This window comes from Echinops telfairi, unplaced genomic scaffold (assembly GCF_000313985.2).
Source record: "Echinops telfairi isolate 266 unplaced genomic scaffold, ASM31398v2 ScPeMD7_17;HRSCAF=63, whole genome shotgun sequence".
Classification (NCBI taxonomy): Eukaryota; Metazoa; Chordata; class Mammalia; order Afrosoricida; family Tenrecidae; genus Echinops; species Echinops telfairi.
In genome coordinates, this window is record NW_022103914.1 from 4101239 (window position 1) to 4120413 (window position 19175).

The following is a 19175-nucleotide window of genomic DNA, read 5'->3' on the forward strand; positions in this document are numbered from 1 at the left end:
GGACAACAGAAAAGTGGGTGAAGGGAGACATCAGACAGGGAAACATATGACAAAATAATAACTTATAAATTATCAAGGGTTCATGAGGGAGGAGGGAGCGGGAAGGGAGGGGAAAAAATGAGGAGCTGATGCCAAGGGTTTAGGTGGAAAGCAAGTGTTTTGAGAACGATGAGGGCTATGAATGTACAAATGTGCTCTACACAATTGATGTATGTATGTGGTAAGAGTTCTATGAGTCCTTAATAATATAACAAGAAAGTAAAACTATTTTCAAAGTCTTTAATAAATCAAATTCAAAATATAATAATTGAGTATGATTTTATTGTGTGTACACTACTGAGAGGAATCTCTCAGTGGTGCAAATGGATAATGTGTGTGGCTGATAACTAAATTGAAGTTGAAAGTTAACTAGAGGAGACCTGTAAGAAGGACCTGACAATTTACTTGTAGAAAATCAGCCACTGAAAACCTGCCTGAGTGTACTCAAGAGTCGGAGGAGACAAATGGTTTTGATTAATGAGAAGGCAGTGATTCTTTTTTATTTATTTATTATGAATGAAGTGGGGTATGTGCGTTACATTTCAAACTATCATCTGTGAATTCAACAGTTCAAACCACTCATCAGCCCCCACCCTCAATTCGATCCCAGCCCACCCGGCCACTGCCAATCCTCTTTTCCTTTTTACGGACCTCTGTCCTCCTTTACTCCCAATTCTGTACCTGTCAACCGTCTAGTTCATTGGCTCATCTTCCCAGGCTTGCCTTCCTTCCCTTGGGAACCTCCAAGTCTGTTCTCTTTGGTGTGCCCATCTCTGTCTTGGTGTTTCTCTATACAGCAGTCTCATACAACACTTGTCCAGGGTTCTTTTTTATGGGGAGGAGAACTAACATGAGCTTAGCTGGAGTTCAAAGGAAGGTTCCCTATTATCAACATTAATTACAAATGTTTAATGCTGATCTGTATTTGATCTCTGAAATGATCTTTCCACAAGATAGGTACTATTATCAGTCTATGAAACCATCATTTTAATTAAGCACTCTCATTACTTAAAAGGCCTTTATAGAATTGTTATATTGCTCTCTTATTTGCCTTTTAGCCTAACACCACTTTACAAATTAGTCACTTATTATTAGAGGCTTTTCAATTACAGTTAAATATATTTTAAATATATTTATATAATTATGTATATAAATAGTCCCTAGACTTGTATGAAGACCCCAAAACTCTACTGCAACTAGTGATTTGACCTTAGAAATTATATATCCACCACAAACTTATGTGAGATCGGAAATCTTGGTTCTTGATCCAATCTGTGATGGTTTATATAAAGCAGTACTCTGCGATTTAACAAAAGAAGCGAATGCCAGGAAGCTCTAGGGGCCCCATGGCTAAGCACTTGGCAACTCACTGAAAGGTCAGCAATACCTTTTTCCTTGGGGGGGAAAAAAAGACTTTGTGATCTGCACCTGTAAATATGACCGCCTAGGAACCCCATGGGGTAGTTCTATTCTGTCATACAGGATTGTTAGGGGTTGGAATTCTACTTAAAGGCACACAACAAGAATTGTCAAAAAGATGTTGTCATATAAGCACTGCTCCTCTTACATTTTAAAGATAAATTCATAAAAACTCATAATCAAGTCTTTAGCAAAAGCTAGTTTCCAAAGGCATTCAGTGCTTAATAGTGGCTAAAGTGGTTATTTCAATTCAGAAAAGTGCTATTCCTAGTTTTTTACTCAAGAGCTGTGTTATACAGTGTGGGGACTGTGCCCAGGCTGACCACCCCACATCAGGACGGAACACGGAGGGAACGCAGCAGAGCACAGCAACGAAGTCCCAGAGGAATCCCGAAAATAGACTTTGGACTTGGGGGACAGGGCTTGGCACTGCATCAGACCCAATCGGAAAACATTCCTAAGGGTCAGCAGACAGACCTGGGGCTATCTATAGGCTATTTTTTGTTTTGTTTTCTTCTTTTTTTTTTTTCCTTTTTCATGTCTGTCTATAGATAAGATATGAAGGATAAACAATCCCAGTATAAAACAATGGGACGGATGGTTCTGGGGGGACATGGGAGAGGAGGAGGTGGGGCAAAGGGAGGGGAAATCCAACAAAGCCAGGGACAAGGGAGCAACAAGAGATCTAAAATTGATAGTGAGGAGGGTGTAGAATGCCTGGTGGCTGAGAGGAACTCCAGAGAACTAAGAGGCAAAAGAAATTTACAAAGATATAAATAAACATAGGCATGTACATATGCAAATATATTTATAATAATAGGGATATAGGTCTAAGTACGTTTATTTATATGTTAAGTATCAAGGTAGCAGTCGGACACTGGACCTCTACTCAAGTCCTCCCTCAACGCAAGAACACTTTTATTCTAACAACCTGGCATTCTGTGATGTTCACCTTCCCAACACAATTGATGAAGACAAAGCTGGTGCATAAACAAATGTGGTGAAGAAAGCTGATGGTTCCCGGCTATTATAAGATACAGTGTCTGGGGTCTTAAAGGCCTGAAGTTAAAAAAAAGAGTCCATCTAGCAGGGAAGCAAGATGTCCACATGGAAGAAGCACACCAACCCATGTGATAACGAGATCAGATATCAGGCATCAGAAGATCCAAACCAACCAACCATTTCAATGCCAACGAGGGGGGTCGGAATAGAGACCCAAAGCCCATCTGTAGACAACTGGACATCCCTTCACGCAGAAGGGTCACAAGGAAGGGACAAGCCATCCAGGGTGCAGTATAGCATAAGGTGACCAGATTTTAACATTGGTAAAGCAGGACACCATTGATAAAACTCATATCCTGGCGAAACAGCCACATGGTAGCAGAAAACCGTATACCTAGCTTGTCGTGCATTCTTTCCAAAAATCGGGACTTTAAAAAGTGTCACGGGATGTGGGAAAAAATGTTAAAAATCAGGACTGTCCCGCCAAAAGCAGGATGTCTGGTCACAGTATAGCACCAACAAATCACACAACATTCCTCTAGTTCTTTAGTGCTTACCAACCCCTCCCCACCCACTATCATAACCCTAGTTCTACCTTATGAATCCGGCTAGACCACATGTACACTGGTCCAGATAAGAGTTCTTGACACACAGAATCCAAGACAGATAAACCCCTCAGGTACAGTAATGGGAGTAGCGATACAATGAGGGTAAAGGGAAGGTGGAGGAAGAAGGAACTGATTGCAATATCCCCCCCCCCTCCCCCCGCCGGGGGGACAAACAACAGAAACATGGGTAAAGGGAAACAGTGGCCAATGTATGATATGAAAATAACAATAATTTATAATTTATCAAGGGTTCATGAGGGTGGGAAGGTGGGGGAAAGGGAGTTAAAAAAGAGGAGCTGATACCAAGGGCTCAAATAGAAAAAAAATGTTTTGAAAATTATGATGGCAACATATGTATAAATGTGCTTAGTACAATTGATATGGATTGTTATTAAGAGCTGTAAGAGCCCCCCAATAAAATGATTTTTTTTTAAAGCTGTGTTATAGATTGAACTGTGTCTCCACAAATACATGATGGGGTAAACCTAACCTCTATGGGGTTAAACCCTAACCTCTATCACGCCATTTAGGAATAAAAGGTCTTTGTTACATTAATGAGACAGGATTTGTAGAAGGTATGTCTTGACCTCTTTTGGGATATGAAACAGAATAAACAAGCAAGATAAGGGCAGAGGGAGTCAAGCCACATGAAGAACACTAGGAACAGAAGCTGGACCTGCTAGAGAGAGAAAGCGGTCCCCTAAAGCTGGCACCCTGCATTTAAACTTCTAACTCCCGAAACTGTGAGAACCTAAGTTTCTGCTGGTGAAAGACGCTCACTTGTAGTTATGTGGTGCAGCATCACTGAGAACTATACTCAAGTTCCCAGAAAAACCTGACCACTACTATCAAAACCACTATCTAGGCAGCGTCAATCAGGATAGCCAGCCTCTGACAGAGAAGGCCTGGTGGTCCAATGAGTAAAGTGCTTGGCCAAGAACTGAAAGGTTAGAACCCACCATCTATAATCTGCTCCCTTAACGACCACAGCTTTGGAAGCCCCAAGGGGCAGCTCTCCTCTGGCCTATAGGATTGTTTTGAGTCAAAGTGGCTCAAAGGCAGTAAGTAGGTTACATAAATCTGACAAAAATTCCCAGAACTGACCATGATAGAGTTTAGTATAGAGTGAATAAAGTTCATCCGTGACTCTATGGGTTCATTCAAATATTTTCATTAAAGTACTGCTCATTAATAATACAAGGAATAATCACAAGCGTTGAATTAGCATATTTTTACAATCTTTGGAAATTATTCTCACTAAATCTTTTTCTGCTCACATGTATTTTTACCGCCACCAACTGTAACACATCTTAGCAAATCCCACTTCAGGTTATACTGTTATTCTCAGTTTCTTTGAAAACATTCTCACTGACAGCCACTCCATACAGATCATTCAGAAACAATTTAAGCACTTAAGCTCCTCCAACTGGCTGCTCTAATCAATAAACTCAGCAAACACAAAGCTAACTCGTTGTTGACTCAGCGACTCCCTGACTGTACCTATTTAGGAGTCTAGAAAGCCCAGTCTTTCTGCTGGTGGCTTTGAACCGCTGACAATGAAGATTGCAGCCCAACGCATAACCATAACACCACCAGGGCTCCTTGAGTAGTACCAGTAACATCGGTCAACTCATCAAAAGCCAAGAAAATAACATTTCTAATCATTTGCCTTGTTTTTTAATAGATTATTGTTAATGCTCTACCCCACTGCCACATCAAAAACAAAAAACAAACTCATTGCCATCGAGTAGATTCCGATTCGTAAGGGCCCTGCACCACAGGGTAGCACTGCTCCTGCGGGTTTCCGACACTGCAACTCTTTACAGAAGTAGAAAGGCTCATCTTTCTCCCTCAGAGTGGCTGGTAGCTTCGAACTGTGGACCTCGGGGTTTAGCAGCCCAACACATAATCACTACCCCAACAGGGTTCTGTTATTGCTCCCAATGTCCTCAAAATTTTTTATTTTTTTATTTTATTGGGGGCTCTTATAGGTCTTTATCACAATCCAATATATATATCCATTGTGTCAAACACATCTGTACATGTGGTAGCCACCTAATCTGGTGTCAATTTAAGGATTAAGAGTGTAGGGGTGGAGGCTAGGCTGACAATCTGGAGCTAGCCAATGAGACTTCTGTGTGGGCATGGCTTCTCCTGAGAATTCTGGTACTTCCTCCTTGGAGGCGGGGTGGGGGGAGAAGAACCTCTCTCTCTCTGCCACTTCCTGGGAGACATTGCAGAAGACAGGGATGCAACCAGACCCTTGCCAACACTGAGATGCTTACAACGCCACTGGACCCAAAGATTTTCTACCCACTGGCCTGTGATCGCCCTGCATTTGGCTTCATTGCATGTGTTTCGTGAGTCTGAAGAGGACTTTATAGATTGGTATGGGATATATGGGCTAGTATCAGACTTACGGGGCTGGACTGGGTTGGGATGCTTTCTTAATGTACAATTGCTCTAACACAGTACATATGTTGTCATCATCTTTTTCAAAACATTTTCTTTCTACTTGAGCCCCTGGTGTCTGATCAACTGTTTCCCCCCCCAAAAGTTTAATGCTCTTAAGCATGTTTATTTTCTCAGAACATATTTATTTGCTGCAAATAAATATGATTTAATTACCTCCATCACTGGTAAATAACTTCTCTTGCTTTACAGTTTTTGAAGAAATTTTATTCTGATGAACATTTCAAATTTTCCTGTTCTAAAATTATTCTGATGATTATACAACTCTTAACATGAATGAACTAATGAATTATATAGTATGTGATTAGATGCCAATAAAATTTCTAAGAACTTATTTTAATTTTTTTAAAAGTGTCTGAAGTCTTACAGGCTAGTCTTAAAACAAGCAACCACCCAAGTGAGGTGTCAGCTAAGTCCACACCAGCCTGTGTGATCCATGAATCCAAGAGTGATAAAGGGAATTGCATTACTAAATTCTGAGCACAGGTTTGCAAAAGGATAGTCAGGGAAAGCCCAAAATCCATTTGCAGGGTCCCCACATGGATTAAGCCTTCAGTGAATCCCCAATGCAGATATACAGGTAGTTTAAAAGTTAATACCTTATTATTTATTCTCCCTTTTGACCCATTTTATATCTGTTCCAGTTTTTATTACTTTGTGTTATCTTTAAAAGTGAGGTTTTCCTATTTGAAGATTTTGTTGCTATTATTATTATTATTAGTTTTTGGTTTTTGGAGGGGAGTATGCTTTTCGTTATATGAGATCCAAGACAGGCAGATCTGGATGAGTCGTTTCTTGGGGTTATGGCAGGGGTGGTTGGGAGCTTGTACTTGTACAAGTATAAGAACGAAACAAACTTCTAAAATTGATTTTGGTGATGTTTGCACAACTATTTTTAATAGATTTAAACTACTGAGCTGTATGTTATGTAATTATGTCAAAATTATTAAAATTTAAAGAAAAAATTTACTCCAAGCTTTCTAACTTGCTGTCCTTTAAGTTGGAAATACTTAAATGAATGCTTACTCTGATACCCTGTTTTCTATGCAAATGATGCATATTATATTTTTTTCCTGCAAACTGTACAACCTTATTGCATGTTATTTCCTATGCAGAGTGTGTATATTATTTGTTCAAACAAGAAAATACATTATTTGGCCCTGCTAAAGTGTCATAATATAACTATGATAAAATGTTTCACTATTTAATTAGATAACAAAATCCATACTACTGGGTGCCTAAAAAAGTACAACATTCAAAGTCAATTTGTGTCTTCTTGTCTAACACGCACTGGTAATCAAAAATAAAATGCCACGGTAGGGGGATGTTTGCATTAAATACGCTGTTGATTTCCAATCGCATGTAACGTGACGTGTAACATGACAACTAGAAGTGTAAAGCCAGGAGAGCTCCACACACAATCTCTATGGCATTATCCACCTCTGCCACTGTAGGGTTAATGTAGTCACAGAAAATCTGCAGATAAAAAAATCAGCATTAGTAAAAAAAAAAAACAAAAAAACACCTTACATATGGGCATAAATTTGAAATGTATATAATTTTTATATATTACAAAATACTCTTTTGTTGCTGTTTTCTCCAAACACTTGAAAAACTACTCTTAGATTGGGAGCCATACAAAGACAGGTGGTTGGCCAAACTTGGCGTGTGGGTCCAACTGTGCAGCCACATCATCTGTGACAATATTGAAAGGCAAATGTTGAGAGTAACTTTGATTACGGAGTTATGAACTTGAGGGTGGGGTTACTGGATAGCCTCGATCAGAGCTAGGATTTTGTGGGGATAAAGAGACTTGAATAATTTGCTCCAAGTTACTATTAGCTGCCATCTCGTCAACCCCATGTGTCTACAAAATTGCTAAGACACTTTGGAAGCAGATCTCCATATTTGGGTTAGAACCGCCATCTTTCAGCTAGTAGCTCAGTACGTAACAGTCCTTGCTAGAAGTGAGAGAATTACTTAAGTGGCAGACCAAAGACTTTATTAATGTATCCAAATCACATAAGCAAAGCCACATCTAGCACTCAATATTTGTTAAACAAACAAGCTAATTAATAAAATTAGCAAGTCTAATGTACAATTTTACATGTATTAAATAAAAGAGATAGAATCTTGGAATAAATTTAACTAGGAGAGTGAATGGCTATATATGGGAAACTAAAACATTACTAAAAAGTAGTTAAAGAAGACCTAAATAAATAGAAGGATATCCATGTTTGTGGATTGAAAAGATTTGGTACAGTTAAGATGTCAATACTATTCAAAGTAATCTGTAAATTCAATGTAATCCCCAATCACAATTCCAACGGTCTTTTTGCAGAAATGGAAAAGCCAAGCTTCTACAAATACATGGAAGGGCAAGGATCCCAAACAGTATAAGTAGTCTTGAAGAATTAAAGTAGAAGGATGCACCATTTCCTGATTTCAAATCACAGATCCTACTGTAAAGCCACAATAACTACAATAGTGTGGTGCTGGTATAATAGACATGTAAACCAAGGCACTAGATTAAGAATACAGAAATAAATCCAAACATCTACAATGAACATTTTCAACAAGGGTGCTAAGTCTGTTCAATGGGGAAGAGTCTTTTTAATAAATGGGGGTGGGAAAATTAGATCTCCACATGCAAAGGAATGAACTGGATCCATATATCTCACATCATACATAGAACCAAAAACAACATATGTTGGTGAGGTTATGAAAAAACGTGAATCCTCACCCACTGCCAGATGGAACATAAAATGAGACTGTCACTGTGGGACACTGGCAGTTTCTGAAAAAGTTGAACACAGGACTACTATCGGATCCAGCAATACCAATCTTGGGTATAAACTAAGAAGCGAAAGCAGGAATGACAACAGGAACTTGCACCCCAACATTCACTACAGTACTTCTCATGATAGCCAACGGGGGAAACATCAAACTGGACAGACAGAAAGTGATACACATGCGCAATGGACTGTAAGAGGAATGAAGCTGTGATCCATTCTACAAAACGAATGAAACCTGAAAACATGACTAGGATATGATCACATTTAGATGGAGGGACTAAAAGATTATGATTAGTGGACAACAGGAGTGGGGAGGAGGGGAGTGGGGGAGTTTTTGTTTAGGGGAGCACTGAGTTTATGTTTACCAGGTTGGATAATCAGCAAAAGCAAGGCAAAAAACGGTCACACCACTTGAAGAATGTAATAAATGCCAGTGAATTATTTTTTCAGGAATTGTTAAAATGGTGTTTATTTTACTGTGTATATTTTCACCACAAACTTAAAAAATGATAAATGATGAAAAAATTAAAGAGGAAAGTTTCCATAAAAATACAACAATAGCTTAAATCAAACTTGTTTGCAGTACTGTCGCAAAGCATATCAGAATCACTTGGAGAGCTTGTAGAAAGCAGAATCTAAAATACATGCCTTTAAAGAAATTTGAGCAAAAGTGTTCAAAGTAGTTTTATTCATAATAGCTGAAAACTGGAAATTCAAATGTTCGTCAAATGTATAAACAAATTTTTGTACTTTCACACCAGGTATCATACATACCAACACAAAGACTAGAGCTGTGATACATACAGTGAAGTTGAACCTCATAAACCAAGTGGAGAAAAAGGAGAAAACCAATCAGAACATATCATATGTATACATTTATTTTAAAAGACTAGAAGAGACAATACTAATGTAAGTTAGAATAGATCAGAACCACACCAGTGGTCTGCTATTTGGTGGTGAGGTGACATAAACGAGTAAGGATTAAGAGAAACTCTGGGGAAAATAAAATTTCCTATGTCACAACCAGAATATGGTTCTCCTGATTTCAACGTTCGTCAATTAAATTAAAATAAGCACACACACCCACACACACAAAACCCTCAGAGGTGGGGAAAAGTAGTGGGTATGACGGGAAAAGTAAAATGTACATAGAATATGAGGTATAGCCCAGAGAATTAAATTATTTAAAGCAAGGAGGAGTATTGGTCCAGAAATTTATATTTCAAAGAGCTCAAAGGTAATTTTGATTCATACAACACTGAATCTGATGATTCCCAAGATCTTTATAACTTCAGCATTTATCCTGTATCTGGCTCATAAATCTCTAGTTCTTCGAACTTGAGTCAACAGCTTGCCATATTGCCCACCAATCCTGGGAGTCATCAGAGCCTAACAACTGACCTGGCAATCTTGGATTCATCCACTAGCTGTGGTCTTCCTGTTTCGCCTTCCTGCTTCTAGGCAGCTATGCAAGTCAGGAAAAGCCACCAGTTTAACATCTGAGCCACGATCCTATAACTGTGAGAGTCACTTTAATATGCATGTATTCCTTTATATGTATTTATATATAAGCATCACTGGTTTGGCTTCTCTAAAGAACCCAGCCTGACACAGCTGGTATATTCCTGTATACCATACTTAGCAGCTCACATTGAATCCCTAACTCTGCTAAATTAGAAGTTAAAGCTACTTCTTCTATAAGCACCTAGACTTACTTACGCAGCAGTGTCTGGGTTCCAGATCTAATTGATTAACTATTACACATTTTTAATTCCTGCAGGAAAGCAACCATTTCTGGAACTAATCACAGTCTTTCTCCCCCCACCACTCATTAAATAATTGTTTTTAAAATGAGATTTCTTAGGAATGGCACTATCATAGCATATTTTTATTAAGTGATAAAAGACTGTACCAATAAACCTACTAAAATGGAATAAAGGAATTATGAAAGCCATTTCAAAGAAGAATACAGCTAAAAACTATCAGTTTAAATGAAAGGAGTGAGACTTCTATGGAACAATGGTTTTCAGATCTTGATTATGGAATATTCTATCCTACAACTCTGTCTCTGAGAACAAGACAGGAAGGAAATAAGGGCATACGTACTTGAAATCTGACAAAGCATGGGCTATGAAGCAAAAAGCATCCACAGCAGAGCAAAACCAGTCACAAACCATGAAAAGCTGCTATGATGGGGGTTATTTTCAAAGAAGAAAACAATACCAATATACTGTCATAAAATTCAAGCAAGGGTGAAAATGATAAGTCACTTTTGAAATATAAAAACTCTTCCAGAGATAGTAACACTAAAAAGTCTATATACGGAAACTAAAAAAGAATGTTCTTGATGAGGCAAGCACTTTGGTGACCATCCAACTGGGTTACAAAATAGTAAGTTTTATTGTCAAGAAGTTAACTTCAAAGGCTTACAGGTATTTGTGTTCAAGGAAGAAACTGTATTGTTCCAACAAAATCCCATCTACAATATGGTGTCATGGTCACTTACGTACTGCCCATCATACATACCCCATACCATCTTGCTCACTCCCTACCATCTAGAACATTCTACCCAGGCACCCATTCTTCATTCCAACCAGGCATACCCGAATACCCCAGAGGCCAAAGAAGAGTCCAGGACTGACTCTGCTTACCTAACACACTACAATACTCCACGGTTGGCACCAGAATTCTGAAGGCTAAGGGTATCAATTTTGAAGACTTGGACGCTGTCATTAATGAGTTGTACACATTGGGACAAATACCTTAAGAATTTTGAACTGAATTTCCTAATCTATTAAATAGGAATACTACCCTTCTCATACAACTGTTGAAAAGATAAAGTGAGACAATTCTCAATATATTTAATTATCAATGGATACTCAATACATTTATATTTTTTTCTTAAAATTAGTGTTTTCAATACTAATCAACAATGAGATGACCCAAAGTCCAGAAAACGTAATTTTTTGGGTTTTGTTTTGTGTCCCGTGGTTTCCAAGTACTTTTCATAAACTGAAACTTTTAGAATGAATTACTAAGAGCTTTGTAGAGGACAAGAGAAAGAAAATCTGGATCATGACGGGTCCGTTAAAGCAAAGGCTGCCGGTCTTGGCAATGTGCACTTCCAAGCTGCCTTTCTCTCGGCAGGTACTGTCCATGCCAGTGCTGTTTGGGTTTCAGTGACCACCACGCCAGGAGCTCACAGCTACGCTCAGTAGCCAAAAAGAGGTAGGTATTCAGTTCCTTCACCTTTACAAATGAGAGATAATCCCTAACAAGGTCCATAACATCTTCATTTAATAATACTTTTCTTTTTTTTTTTAATAATACTTTTCTAATGGCTGAAAAACGATATCAAGGTTGATTTTGTTTTGGTGGTGGGGGGTGGGGTGGAATAATCTGTAACTTATACTAATAGCAACGTATTGGGAGAAACACATGTTGAGCAAGGTCAGAGGTGAATCAACACTTTCTCTGCCACCACCCTACTAGCCCAACTGGTTTTTTACAATAATGCTACTATTCAGCTATTTAACATGGTGGTAAGTTGGTCATATTTGAGAGTAAAAGAGGATCAGCATATGATACCAGGCATGAAGAATCCTGACATAGAAGATGTGCTTTCCAGTGTGTCAAAAAACTGTATTTGTGTCTATAAAATGTTACAGATCAAAAACTAAGAGCGAAAACCTAAACAAATATGCTAAACCCTGAATGCCCTGCTTCAGTTTTCCTCATCCCTTTGACTCTCTCTTTTTTTTTCCCCCCATTTTTGGGGGGGAAGTAGGGGTTGTTTATATCACAAATTTACCTATATATGCAAATGGTTCTCTTAGCATTTCTACTAAAACTACAAAACGATTAAAGCTACCAACATTATAAAAATTAACAATGATCTACTATAAAATAAACAGACCATTGGGATAGGTATCCTGTTGCTGACTATTTAGGAGGTTTTAAAAAACTGAGACCGTGAAACATTCTATTTCATGTCTCTAATGTCCATATCCCTACACTTCCCATGGTGATTAAACTGGGGTTCCCTTACAGTAAAATGGTCACATCAAAAGCCAACCAAGGCAGCGGCAGGAGCATGGTTGACAGTTTGAGGGTCCGTGGGAGAAAAGGCTTGCTTCATAACCATTGAAACACCAAACCAAACTGACTGCCACTGGGTTGCAAGGAACTGAAAAAGCAAGGGCACTTAACATACATAGAGGAAGACATCTTTGATCAGAATTTCAGGGATCATCCTCTAGACAAAAAAGTACCTTTTCTTCTGAAAAAGAAACAAACCCAACATCTAAACTACTGCCATTGAGCAGATGCCAACTCATAATGGCCCTAGAGGACACACTAGAGCTGCGCCTGTGCGTTTTCCAGGCTACACATGTTCACAAAAGTAGAAAACCTCCTCTTGCTCTCGCGGAGCAGCGGTGCTTTTGAACTGCTAACCTGTGGTTTACAGCCAGCACGTAAAGCAAAGAGAAAGCTGTGTCTATAACGACACACTGCCGAAAGCTCGCCTCTCCCAGGTACTGCAAATACCGTGGGAACACAACTAAAAAAGCAATACTGAAAAGAACTATGGAACACCGTGATATGTTTGATATTCACATATGACCACCATCAATCTCAATGGCATTTAAATATAAGAGTCAGAGTTGCACAGCTTCGGCTTTGAGTGTGTCACACAAAGCCGAACCACTAGAAATCGAGTCTAAGGAACCACTCCTCCACCATTACCCGGAGATGTCAAAAGTCAGTTGGGTCTACTACGTCCAGGCTACTTATAAAACTTAGTTTTAGTATTTGTCAGTAGGAATAAAGTGAATTCAAATAAAAGTTCATTATAACATGACTTAAAGTTTTAAAACGAGTCCCTTTACAATAAAGCAATCTTCCAAAATACAAGTTCCGAAAACACCAACAACCTGACTGAGAAACTGCAGGTTCCCAACTTTAGAAGGTTACATCACCAGTAAAGTCAACTTTGTCCACCACAGGGGGAAGACCAACCCAACCAAGCAAGCACACTGTACCCATTCTCAGGCATTTTAACTTCTTCCCTCAGGTTAGTGCATGTGAATAATGTACCTACTTTAAACTTTTAAGAAACTCTACGCAGTTATTTCACAAAAGTTTCCTTCTCTAGTAATTTTAAGTGTCTATTTTACATTATTATGAAACTATTTCAAAATATTTTCTTGAGCTTGGACACTAAAGCCAAGTCTTTACAGTTAGCATTGACTTATTTAAGGAGTAAAAAGATGAGATGCAAGTTAAAACAATGTAGGTACTTATTTTGTTCCTTCCAACTGAAATGGCATTTTAATGACCCTGGTAAGGGGATCAATTTTAATGACCCTGGTAAGGGGATCAATTTTAATGACCCTGGTAAGGGGATCAGCACTCACCAGTGTGAATCTTCTCATGTCTCTGAAGCAGGTACTTCTGTATGAAACGCATGTCACATTGACTACATTGAAATGGTTTTTCACCTTAAAATAATTTCACATCCATAAATTAGTTACTGGATAAAACAAGTTTATAGTCACTATTGCTAAGAAAAATAAGACTTACAAACCCAGGATTGGGGGAATTCCAAATTATACAAACTTTTGATATTATTCATTAAGAGAATTTTGTTTCCTTGCAAATTTCCCCAAAATACCTTTAAGTTCACATTCTGATAACCACACAAAAATGAGATTCAATCGGATCTATATCTTTTAGGAAAAGAACAAACAAAACAATTTAAAACAGATTTCTAAAAATCCCAGGGCCAGAAGGAAGTCTGGTATGTCTTAACTATTACTTTTTCCTTCTTGTCTACGGATAACCATGCCTTTATTTTCTTTCACGTATAGCTTCTTCAGAACCTTCAAAATTTAAGCATCTCATTTTTAAAACAGAAATTTAGTCTCATTAAGCATTCTTTCTCTACTAGAGCCGCTTCTTTTAAAGTATTCTTAGGTTTCCTTTAAGCTGAGAAACTTCCTTACAATCCTAAATTTCTCCTACCTCAGTCATGCTTCCAAAGATTGTTCCCTTTTACCGCAGAACCTTCATAAAGAGTAGTCTACCCAGTCCTGAGCATGCAGTTGTGGCTTAATCTTTACACGCCGCTTTCTTCCAAGTTACTCACGCTACCTCCTTGCTCTTTACTTCAACAGTCTCTACAACTTCATGATCTGACTCATCATTTGTGAAGCTCTACCTGGCTGACTTGCACAGAAAAACAAACGTTTAACAAACTTGTAATAGTGCACTTTAAAATAATGTCTTTAATTAAAGAGCACAGCAAGGCAACAGGTTGTCCTGATCGTGGCTATCTTATCAATTTTGCACATCGACGCGCATCATTTTCTAATTCAAACAGTGTGATGTTTCCTTCTGACACTGGCCAATGAAAGCTCTGATTTGGACTACCCGGTTATTTTTGGTTTTAGAAATGAATGACATTTACAGAAATGAAAACTGCAAAGATAATAATTTTAATGTCAACAAGCATTTTAATTCAAGAAATACCTGTATGAATGAAGACATGTCTCTGTAAGTGATAGTTCGTTCTAAAGGCAGCATTGCAGTGTTCACAAACATGAGATTTAGGGGTTTTCAAACCAAGTGATCCATCCTCATTTATTGTAAGGATCTAGTTTTAAAAAAAAGGCAAACACAAAAGAAAGCAGTTTTTAAAACATGAATTAAACACAATTTGAAAGATGCCTTTTAATGCAAACATGGCCACCAGAGATTATGCACTATCTTTCCCCTAAATAATCTCAACCCTAAAAAAACCCTGTAATGCTATCATTAATTATAGATAATACAATGTGGCTCTTGCTTGCAAGTTTGTGGAGGAAGCCAGACTGATGATACTGCCATCACTGACATGGCTTCTGACAAGCCCACGAGTATGGAGCGCTTCTCAGACCATGTGCCTTTGGTTCCTGCTGTGAGACAGTTGTGAGTGTTGCCAACGCAGTGGACAGAAAGGCTGCCGGAGCTGGCAAGGTCACCAAGTTTGCTCACAAGGCTAAATGAATATTATTCAAATCACCTGCCACCCCAGTCTTAATCACTGGTGGACGAATGGTCTCAAAACTGTGTCTCAAATGGTCACTGAAGTTTAATAGTAAAGGGCTGGAATGCTTTGTAGACCATGTTTCTTTTACATGTGGCAGTTTTAAAGTTATTAGTCTTTAAAACCAGTACTTCTTAAATGGAAAACAACTTGATCAAAAATTTGTCACAGAATTTTGAGACACATTCAAACAAAGCTCAGTGAGAAAAAAGCAAGCTATCATGTGGCTCAGAATGGGTAAAACGAACGAATGACACCCTGTGAGCTGGCAGACATTAGTCCCCTGCCAGGCTGCCCTCCAAAAGAACCCTAGGTGTTCTGTCCATTTTCAATGTCAAATTCCCACAAAAGCAAGGCAAATGTCTACATTTTAGACACAAGCATCATCACAATGGAGTGGTTAAACATCTCATGACAAATAAAGGACCACACAGTATCATTCAGTGATAAAATGAGAAAGCTATGTACCTATACGGAGAGTCAGAACTTGTTTAAAAGAAACAAAACAAAAACAACAACCAAGGCTAGACCCCAATATTAGGTTTTTGCCAATATTTATATGCAAGGGAGCACAGGCAGGAACATATGTTCACATTTGCTTATGTATGCATAAAACTATTTGAAAGTAGGGATAAAACATGTATCCCTCTGGTTATAGGGCTGGGGAATTGAGCTTGTAAACATAAAGATGAACGGGAGACATTATACTGTCATAAATATAATACTTACCTATTAAACTCCCCTCCCCCTTTTCAACAGGGGGCAGGGAGACTAAATTCTGTACCCTTCCTAGAGTAGAATTTGAAGTGTCATTCGGTCCAAGTTATTCTAAGACTCCTAATCTATGGCTAAAAACATTAAACATCTGCTGGGTAAACAAATGAAAGACGGGTAAGGGTTAACAAGATTGTGGACCTGTTCTGGTTATGGGGAAAGAAACCTATGTATTTCAACATGTTAACTATTTATTCAACATGTAACACTGAACTGTCTCTTAAATGAGACATGTGACTGGGTATAAATTACAAATGCCCCCTTGCTTTACTTATTATGAAAAGTATGATGAAATACTATGATGGAAAGTTAAGATACTATGAGGTAAGATCTGGACGATCGGGAGAAGTGACTGATGGAGGTGGTGGCATACAGAGTCCACATCTAAGACACTGCATTTGACACAGGGTAGAGAAATCTGGGAAACCTCTTAAGAAACATAAAGGGCTGTGAAAAGTAATTCCGTTCTATAAGTACACAGCTATGATCTCTTCTCAAACAAAGACAAAAAAAGGAAATAGGTATGGAAAAAAAAGACTTTAATCTTTTTATTTTTCCCCTTAAACTTTAAATTCAGGAAGACAGTTGGGCCTATACTGTATGTAAATCAACAGCACTTATTATGCAAATTACACGGGGTATTTGGGTTCTGGGCAAGCTGCCAACATGGTCAACAGTGCTTCAAAGACTATACACCACAGTCACAGAGGGAAACATTTGGCAGGAGAATGGAAGTGGGTGTCACAGCTTCCTGAAGAGAGTCAGTGAGGGTGGAAAGTTTCATCCCTGGCCATTCAGTTAAAAATTTTCTCAACTCCTCCAACCACCTAATAATATGCAAGTCAACACTGCAAAAACAAAACCAACAAATTTTAAACTATGATTCAAAGCATTCTTAGCATAAGACAAAAGAAAAATGTTAAAGAACTAAAAACCTGGTAACACCAGGTATTTTTTTTCCACATGCTGATAACAAAATGAGACGATCCAAGTGCCAAAATAACTAACGTGGCATAGCAACTGCAAGGAGAGGCTCTGTGGGGAACAAAGCTGTCCCAAATAGCTTAATGTGAAAGGGATGTAATCCTTGACTGTACAAAGCCCCATTGTGAAGAGAATTAAGTTCTAGACCATTGTTTTCTGGCACTAGAAGCAATGTTGCCTTTGATTATAAATTCAAGCCTTAACTCAGGTGGATATTAAGGATGAAACAACTGCACAGACTAATGAATGTAAAGACTAAAAAAATCTAGTACCTTTTTTTTTTTAACCTAGTACTTTTATAACACCAAAGACAAGCCAAATTCTTGGGCATTTTACAAATTCTTTTTCTTCTTTATTTAGGCCAGAATGACAAACATCTTTATCTAAAGGATAGTAAAATTTATCTTGCCTCACAAAGAGCAACAGTGTGGTCTTTCCGATTTATAATCTGCTCTAAATATGCAAATAAGCCCACCTAGTTTTATGTTATATTCACCATGATAACCCCAGGTTTCAAAACTGCCTGGCACAGAGAAGACTCGAAATATCTATAGACATAGTTGCATGCTATCTATTCCAGACATCCTTCAGTTTCCAACTTTATTCTTTTAAAATAATTTTACTAAAAATGATACATTACCAATTTTTACAGTCTTCAGATCACAAAGCAGTAGCAAAGAGACTTGGGCATATAAGAGCAAAACACCTCCACAAAGGCAGTACTCTACATCCTGCTTTGGTAAGCAGACACCGGGGCTAAGCTTGTGGGTGGCCATTTGAGATTCAACTATTGGTTTCTCCGCAACCAGAGGAAAGGCTTATGAAGAAAATCAGAGATGCAAAGAAAAAATTTAGTCCAATGGACTAATGAAGCACGTGACCCTCAGCTTCCACCGCCTGCGGCTAGTAGACAGATGATGCGCATCTACCACTACCAACTGCTCTGCAAGGAGTGATGTTAGACGGGCTTGGGTAGACAGAAGAAAGATGTGGAGCAATACTCAAAAAGATCAGGTTATATAAAGACTGATGGAACCCCGAAGACTATGACTTTTAGTAATCCTTCAAGTCTGGAAATGAACTCATCTTCAGGGCCCAAATTTTAGCCAAACAATAAGACAGCTATCAAGGACACAATAACAATAGGGAGGTATGTATACCTTAGAATCATGGATCAATTTTGCTAAAAGGGCAGCATTTATCCAAGGAGAAAATTTAGATGGGGAAGAGGTGGTGTAAGTGATATTACATTGTGAAGAATGCTTTCAATGACCAAAAAAATATAAAGTACATGAACTGCTGAATGGAGATCTGATTTGCTCTGTAAACCTTCACCCAATTCACAATAAAAAGTTGAGCAAAAGAAAAAAATAAAACCCTCTGAAGGGCAAGAATGACAGGCTATCTTGGGAGAGACTTCGTCTTTTCTTGCTCACACACGTTCAAGATCCTTTAGTCGAGTGTGAAGAACCAGTTAAATGTGCTTGCCTTAGAGATTTAACCGAGCTTTACCTGATTACGTTGCTCTACCCTGTCCTCCTCCACACTAAGACAGCATCACTATACACTAGATTTCATCTACTGAGCACCATTGCAACAGAAGACCTTAACTCCCAAGGCACCGATTATTTAGCTTTCCAAGTGCTTTATCTATCATGATTACTATGGGAGAAATATGGTATATAAAGACCAAGAAATCAGGCTAATTAGTAATTAGTAATAGTCTATATGAGAGCCAACATACTTGACTTCTTTTTTAAGCATTAAAAAAAAACAACACAGAACCTTACCAAAAAAAGTCACTACCAAATGGAATCCAATCTGCAAAATTTCATAGCTCGATATATAAACATATTTTCTGTTCTAAGCTAAATCTGTTCTCAGCTAGCTACCTATGTATACGGCGATAGTTATTTTAACTAATCTGCCAATTTTTAGCAGGGCAACACTCTAAACGCTTCCTATTTAGGGGTCACTGCCACCAAGTGACTGAAG

At 38.3% G+C, this 19175-nt stretch overlaps 1 protein-coding gene across 5 annotated transcripts in view; it reads right to left on the minus strand.

Moving 5' to 3' along the window:
• ZNF148 (zinc finger protein 148) overlaps positions 1–19175 on the minus strand; it is a 149988-nt gene that overhangs the window by 27723 nt on the left and 103090 nt on the right. For all 5 annotated transcript variants that reach the window (XM_004712248.2, XM_045287501.1, XM_045287502.1 and 2 more), the window contains 2 exons: positions 14867–14990; positions 13753–13836 (listed from right to left, as the gene is read on the minus strand). In XM_004712248.2, the coding sequence (XP_004712305.1) occupies positions 13753–13836; positions 14867–14990 (208 nt within the window). The remainder of the gene's footprint in view (positions 1–13752; positions 13837–14866; positions 14991–19175) is intronic.